Source organism: Trichechus manatus, unplaced genomic scaffold (genome assembly GCF_000243295.1).
Source record: "Trichechus manatus latirostris isolate Lorelei unplaced genomic scaffold, TriManLat1.0 scaffold00268, whole genome shotgun sequence".
Classification (NCBI taxonomy): Eukaryota; Metazoa; Chordata; class Mammalia; order Sirenia; family Trichechidae; genus Trichechus; species Trichechus manatus.
This window is the reverse complement of record NW_004444204.1, coordinates 873,366-881,012: the sequence shown is the minus strand read 5'-3', so window position 1 is coordinate 881,012 and position 7,647 is coordinate 873,366. Positions and strand designations below refer to the sequence as shown.

Below are 7,647 nucleotides of genomic sequence, written 5' to 3'. Positions count from 1 at the left end.
GCCTTTGGCTTGATTCATTGCTGACCACTGCAGAGAGGAAGTGGGTGCTGTGAACCGTTAAGTCATTTGAAAGCCAAACTGAGCTTATAGGTCACACCGCAGCTTCCTGAGCTTCAAGCGTGCAGGCTCCTGCCTTGGGGACCCAGCTCTGGGCTTCCTGCTGTTGATGCTGCTACTGCTAAAGCAATAACAACAGCAGCAGCAGAGCCCTCGGTGTGGTGGTGAGTTCGGTTCCTCCTGCCTCAGCAGGCTCACAGCTCTTTCCAGGTGCACTCACTCGGGTAGCAGAGCCCTAGCAACCCAGAATTGTGGTTTCCATGACACCTAGCTAGGGTGTCAAGCAGAAGCTCATGATGTTACAAATGGAAGAGCAGCCAACATTAACAACTGTCCCTGCCATCGCCAACCACAAACTCCCGCATCATGCCTTTACAGCCAAACAAAAGAAAGGAGGCAGTAGCATTATGAGTCAATGGGTTTAGAACAATCTAGGATAAGCCAGGTTCATCAGAGGAAAAATAAATAAATTATTCCACACAACTTCACCTTGTATGTATAAAGAATGAATGCTTATTTCCAAAACATTCACATGTTACTTTGTGTAGCATTAGACTGTTTCTCTGAAGCGTCTAGGAAAGAAAAGATCACTTATCCTCATTTTTCAGCTAAAAAAAAAAAAAAAGCAATCTGCAAAACATCTCCCAACATGGATGAATCTGGAAGGCATTATGCTGAGTGAAATAAATCAATCACAAAAGGACAAATACTGTATGAGACCACTACTATAAAAACTCAAGAAAATGTTTACACACAGAAAGAAACAATCTTTTATGGTTACGAGGGATGGGAGGGGTGGGGAGTGAAAAACTAACTAGATAGTAGATAAGTGGTAACTTTGACAGTACCCAATACTGGGAAAGTCAGCACAACTTGACCAAGGCAAACCTATAGAAGCTTCACTGACACATTCAAACTCCCTGAGGGACTGAGTTACTGGGCTGAGGGCCGAGGATCATAGTCTTGGGGGATATCTAGCTCAACTGGCGTAACATAGTCTATAAAGAAAATGTTCTACATCCGACTGTGGTGAGTAGCATCTGGGATCTTAAAAGCCTGCGAGAGGCCATCTAAGATACATCTACTGGCCTCATCCTGGCTGGAACAAAGGAAAATGAAGAAAACCAAAGACACAAGGGAAAGATTAATCCAAAGGACTAATGGACCACAACTACCACAAACCTCTGCCAGACTGAGTCCAGAACAACTAGATGGTGCCCAGCTACCACCACCAACTTCTCTGACAGGAATCACAATAGAGGGTCCCGGACAGAGTGGGAGAAAAACACAAAACAAAATTCAAATTTACAAAAAAATAAAGACCAGACTTGATGGTCTGACAGAGACTGGAGAAACCCGAGAGTATGGACCCCAGACAACATTTTAACTTAGTACCAAAGTCACTCCCAAGGTTCACCCTTCAGCCAACTACAGGGAAAACAATAACACAGGTGAGGAACGCGCTTTGTAGTTTAATCATGTATACGAGACTAATGGGCACACTAGCCCAAAAGCAAACACAAGAAGGCAAGAAGGGACAGGAAAAGTGGACGAATGGAAACAGGGAACCTGGGGTGGAGAAGGGGAGAATGTTGACACATTGCAGGCTTGGCAACCAATGTCACAAAACAATTTGTGTATTATTTAATGAGAAAATAATTTGCTCTGAAACTTTCACCTAAAGCACAATTTTTTTAAAAAAAGAAAAGAAAAAATATATATATGCACACAAAAAAGTATGTACCTTGTCCAGAATCACTCAGTGAGGCAGGGTTATTGCTGGGAGCAGAACCAGGGTATTGAGAGCACCAGCCCGAAGTTCTTTCCACAAGAGCACACTGCGTTCTGAAAATAAGGATAAGGACTCGATTTGAATATCAGCTGGACTGAACTTCAGGACTGTCCTATACTAAACATATAATTGAGACACTCTCTGGCCCACTTTGATCATCAGAAGAAATCACCTTAGCACATCACAGGACTATGAATTTCTTTCACGAAAAGGAACCTCCAGAAAAGAACTATCACAGTGGGTTACAGTTCTTAGGAGCTTTCTTGTGCAGTATCTCATTAAAGTCCCACAACAACCTTAAGGTGGTCATTCAGGAGATTGTTATACACACTTGGTAGAGGGCAAAACAGAAGCCCCAGGAAGCCCAAGAGGCTTACCCACAGCCTTTGAATCCCTCACCCAATGTTCTTTCCATTCCTCCACATAGTAACTGCTGTTTGCCTGCCTGTTTTTGAAGCCCAGACACACTGGTGTCCAAACTCCCTACTGATAAAGCCTAGGGTGACCAGCAAGAGAGAGGCCAATAAGTGTAGCACCACAGCCCTGGCTCTGCCAATGGCCATCTATATCGCCTGGGAGCATCCCCACCCTCAGATTTGTTACTAACTAACCATATGACTTTGGGAAACTCCTGTCCCTCCAAATCTCTCACTAACCCACCATGCCACCTTTGGAATGTCCCTTCCCCCAGTTCTGCCATTAATCATCTATCTGACCTTGGGAACTTCCCTCCTTTCTCTGGGCTTCAGTGTTATTTCCTATAAAATGATTCCAAGGCCTCTTCCATTTCTAAAATTAAAGCCAATAACTCTAATAGTTGTTTGAAGGCAGAGAGTTCAATGGAGGTAGAGGAAGGGGGACCAATTCCCAGGGGCTGAGGGTGTATCTATTTTGACATCACATGGTTGTTTTCCACTGGAGGTAATTATCTCCCCAAAAGAGACTTTGGAGCTAGGATTCTGGGATTCACAGACAACTTTCTAGGAGTACCTCAGTGTTTTTCAGTGGAAAAAAAAATGTTCTGTAAAAAACGGTAAGTGGAATGGAGGTGTCAAAGAGCATCCAGGAGAAATAAGGTAGCTGGACAGACATCAGAAGATGCAGAGAAAATGTAAACTGGGGAAATTTTTAAAGTAAATAATTTGGTGTCCAATTTGATTCTTAAAATGAAAACAGACCAATTTATAATAATAGATAAATGATGATGGAGACTAAAATAAAGACACTTCCAATGGCCTCTCCTGCTCATTCTGGTCATTTGTCGAGCCCCAACTTGGCCCTGGCAGTGCAAAGATGAGAATCCCTCAAACACACGGCTCCTCCCTTCACTACCACGAGTCACTCAGGTAGCAAGGGACCACTGAGCAAAAAGTGAGGAGATGTGTTGTTCATCTGAAGCCAAGGTGCTCCCCAGGGCATGACAAGACCTTTTATTATTTAACAAATAATATTAAATATTTATTACTTAATAAATTTAATTAAATAAATTTAGGGCACCTCTAAAGGCCAGGTGGAGTCCCTAGGTGGCGCAAATGGTTAACACACTCGGCTGCTAACTGATAAGTTGGAGGTGCAAGTCCACCCAGAGGCTCCTCAGAAGAAAACTGCTGCTAAACTCATTGCCATCAAGTCAATTCCGACTCACAGCAACCCTATAGGACAGAGTAGAACTGCCCCATGGGGTTTCCAAGGAGCAGCTGGTGGATTTGAACTGCAGACCTTTTGGTTAACAGCTGAGCTCTTAGCCACTGTGCCACCAGGGCTCCTCCCTCAGAAGAAAGACCTTGAGATCTACTTGAAAAATCAGCCACTGAAAACCCTATGGAATACAGTTCTAGTCTGGCAAACAAGGAGTCACTGTGTGTTGGAATTGACTCGATGACAACTGGTTTGGTTTGGTTGGTTTAAAGGACAGGCTGGGGCACAAAATGACTAAGACGAAGGATGCCATGTTCAAGGGTATGACTTCCCCTGAGAGGTTGCTCCGCCGTGCTGGCCTATGCCCCAGGGGTTTGTGTGCGGACTTCCTGGGCACCTGCATCACCGTGGGAGCATAGGCACAGTAGTAAGTGGCACTGTCTTCAGCCCTCACTAAGGAGATGACCAAGTGGAAGGTTTTCTGGGTCTGACTGTGCTTCACAGAAAACCGGCCTTGAGTAAAATCTGCATCTTTGGATCTGCTGTTATCCCTGTAAAGGACAAACTGAAAGGAGTGATCTGGCCTCATCCGGTACCAGAATAAATCTGGATTTGAGATCTCCAATTTGTAAGTGCAGAGCAGCATTGCCTCACCGCCCAGCCCCACTGTCTGTTCCGTGGGACTCTGAATTACTTCGTTACACAGCATGCCCTCATCTGTAAGGAGAAGAGGTGAGAAAACAATGAGTGGCTGCCCTCCCCAGACACTGGGCCCAGCACAAACTCACCCCAAAGGGAACTCAATGGGCAGGGGCAGGAGGAAGGACCAGAAATGAAAGCCTAAGGCACAGAATCACTGAAAACCAAGTGGGAAAGAGAAAGATAGCAAGAAGCCAAGTAAGAAAAAGGGAAATGGGCTACAGAACAAGAGGGAGGGACACAAACGAATGAATTTACTCACAGGAAAATAAAAGGCTAAAGGCGGCAATCAGAATCATTTTCCTTCTGTATCAGGGCAGAGATTAGAGAATATAGACTAAAACAGGGCTCCTGAAATCTCTGAGATCATCTTAGGCTTTCTGACATGGAGGAGGTAGGAGGGAAATGAGAAGAGACAGGCATCCTGGCAGTCATGTGACTGAGTGAGCTGAGCTCTCAGAGGCAAAGGCCCCCAGCCAAAGAAACAGGTGTTGTTTTTGCTGTTTTGAACCTCCATCCATCTTGAACTAATACTTCTGTAAATACCATTAAAATGAGTTACAAGAGAGAAAGAGGGAGGGAGAAAAAGAAGCAATAAGTCCAAGGATCACATGCTTGACTATCAAATTGCTTTAAAAGTGGCTCACTCTCCATTTCTGTACCCTCTTGCCTCAGACCGATAACAAACTGTCTGTGGGCCTGTACCAGTCAGTCCACGAATCACACTTGAAGTAGCACTGTCCTACAGCACCTACCACAGCTGCAGGCACTTTGCAGCTACTCAATAAACAGAAGGGAGACTTGGTGGCACAGTGGTTAAGAGCTTGGCTGCTAACCCAAAGGTCAGTAGTTTGAACCCACTAGCTGCTCCTTGGAAGCCCTATGTGATAGTTCTACTCCATCCTATAGAGTCGCTATGAGTCAGAAGTGACTTAACAGAAACGAGTTTGGTTTTGGGGTTTTTTTGTTTGTTTGTTTGTTTGTTTTTTTGGTTTAATAAATGGAATAAATGAATGAGGACCTTGGACAAGTCCCTTACTCCTCTGTGCAAAGAGGAAAGGAAGGGGAGTTGGACAAGATGGTTTCCAAAATCCGTCCTAGCTCTGAATTCCATGAATCTGATTTCAGGTGTTTGAACAGTGGGGAGGGGGTCCCCTGATCCTGAGAGGGCTTACTGCACCTCAGACAGCATGACTTTCATCTGCACATTATGCCCTGTGTAGCACATGCTTGACTCTATCTGGAAAATTCTCTCCCTAAAAGCAGAGCTCTCCAAAGGGTGAGCTGCCATGAATGGGTTACAAGATCGCTGAGAGAGTGCTCAAGGTGGTCGTGTGGGACCCGAGGTGGCTGGAGCCCCTGGGTTCAGCCCCTCCCAGCCAAGTGCCATACAAATATTATTTTTCATGTAATCCATGACACAACAAAAGTTGGGAAGCACTGTCCTAAAATATCGAAGACTGACTGACTCCTCAAAATCCAAGAGTACTTCTAGGATTTGTAGAAGTTCTTTTGTTCCCCTTTTCCCCTATACCCAATTCATCGCAAGTCCTGCCAGTTCTACCAGGAAGATTTGTCTCTAGTCCATCTACTTTTCTCCATCCTCACCACCACCACCTCACCATCATCTCTTGCCAGGACCACTGCAATAACCCCCAACTGATCCCCTTCCTTCATCCTTGTCCCCCTACAATTTTTTCTCCAGGTCTTTATAAAAAGTAAATCGGATGACTCAATTGGAACTCTTTCCCAGGACCTGCCTCCTCTCCAGCCTCTCCTAACAACCCCTCCTTCTTTCCCTCACCTTCAGCCGCTGTGGCCTCCTTCTGTGCTTCCATCTGTCCATCTGCCTGAAACTCTGGGCCTCAGCTTTTCACAAATATCAGGTCAAAGAGGTTTTCCCTGGCCCTCCACGTAAACTGGACACCCACCCAGGTCACAGTTAGCCTTTGTTACATCTCTGCCCTTATTTCCCTTCGTATCTGAAATCATGAGATTTATACATATTTATTATTTGTCTCTCCCATATCATCTGCATGTAAGTCCCCCTGCGCACACACACACACACACACACACACACACACACACACACACACACACACACACACTATAATGTAAGTTCCATGAGGGCAGGCACCTTGTTTATCTTTTCACTGATCTATCCCCAGCCCCCAGAATTGTGACTGCCACGTAATATAGACAATCAGTAAATGTATGTGGAATAAAGGAATGCAACTTTCCCTACTTAACAGTTAACCACTGGCACAGAGAAGGTTGCCAGATTTAGCAAATAAAAATATAGCATGTCCAGTTACATTTGCGTTTTGAATAAAAAACAAATATTTTTTAGTAATATTTGGGATATATTTATGCTAAAAAAAATTTATTGTTTATCTGAAATTCACATTTCACTGGATGACCTATATTTTATCTGGAAACCCTAAGCACGGAGAATACCAAAAGTAAACCCCAGGCAGTCCAAAGTCAAACCGTGAGCATCGCCAGAGTCTCTGGGTGTGTGGGGGCGGGGGGAGGGTCCAGGACTGCCAGACCAGCACAGTCGCTGTGGAGGCCTGCACTGCCCCCTGCCTGTAGGGATCCTCTCCGCAGGAGCCCAGCCCACTGTTGGAGGAAGTCCATTCAAAGCTACCAGTTCTTCTTCCTCAGACTCTGCTCAGTTCCCCAACAACAGTCTCCTGGTGTCTCCCTCAGCTATAAAGGTGTTGCCCAGGTTTGATATTTACAGGAGAGCTGAGTGTTCCCTTCCTGATCTAGAAGGCAAAAGCTTTCAAGATAAATTGTTACTCCTCTTCTTATTGTCTAACCTCAGTTACATCAACCATACCCAAGAACAGAGAAGTGGGCTACATGGACCCTCCCACAGAGGGACACACCCTCTCCGTTGATGCTTTCCACAGAAGGTTCAGACACTGAGTCCTCCTTGAGGTGGCATGATTATGACTCTCCCACCGAGTGTCCTTCCAATATCCCTTGAAAGATGTCCTTCAGGAAAGGCATTGCTCAAAATAACTGCACAGTGTCATGGCTAAGAGTGTCCAGGTCTGGCATTTACCTGCTGTGTGACCTTAAAGGGAGCCCTGGTGGCACAGTGGTTAAGAACTTGGCTGCTAACCAAAAGGTTAGCAGTTCAAATCCACCAGCTGCTCCTTGGAAACTCTATGGGGCAGTTCTACTCCATCCTATAGTGTAGCTATGAGTTAGAATTGACTCGACGGCAACAGGTTTGGTTTTTTTTGGTTTTGTGACCTTAAATAATTACTTAATCTCTCTAAGCCTCAATTTCCCCATCTGTAAAATAGAGATTATAATAATAACTTTCTCACAGGACTGTTGGAAAATTAAATGAAATACACTCAGCAACTGATCTATAAATGTTAGGTATTGCTGTTGCTGCTGTAGTTCTTATTAAATAGACTGATGAATTTAGTTCCTGAGAACTT

The 7,647-nt window shown here is 44.7% G+C and overlaps 1 gene segment (V, D, J or C); it reads right to left on the bottom strand.

The window, feature by feature from the left end:
* Window positions 1–3,631: 3,631 nt before the first annotated feature.
* LOC111819090 (immunoglobulin heavy variable 3-48-like) lies at window positions 3,632–5,087 on the bottom strand. The segment is given in 2 exon segments: window positions 3,632–4,204; window positions 4,449–5,087. Coding segments are annotated over 2 exon segments (558 nt in total).
* Window positions 5,088–7,647: the final 2,560 nt, after the last annotated feature.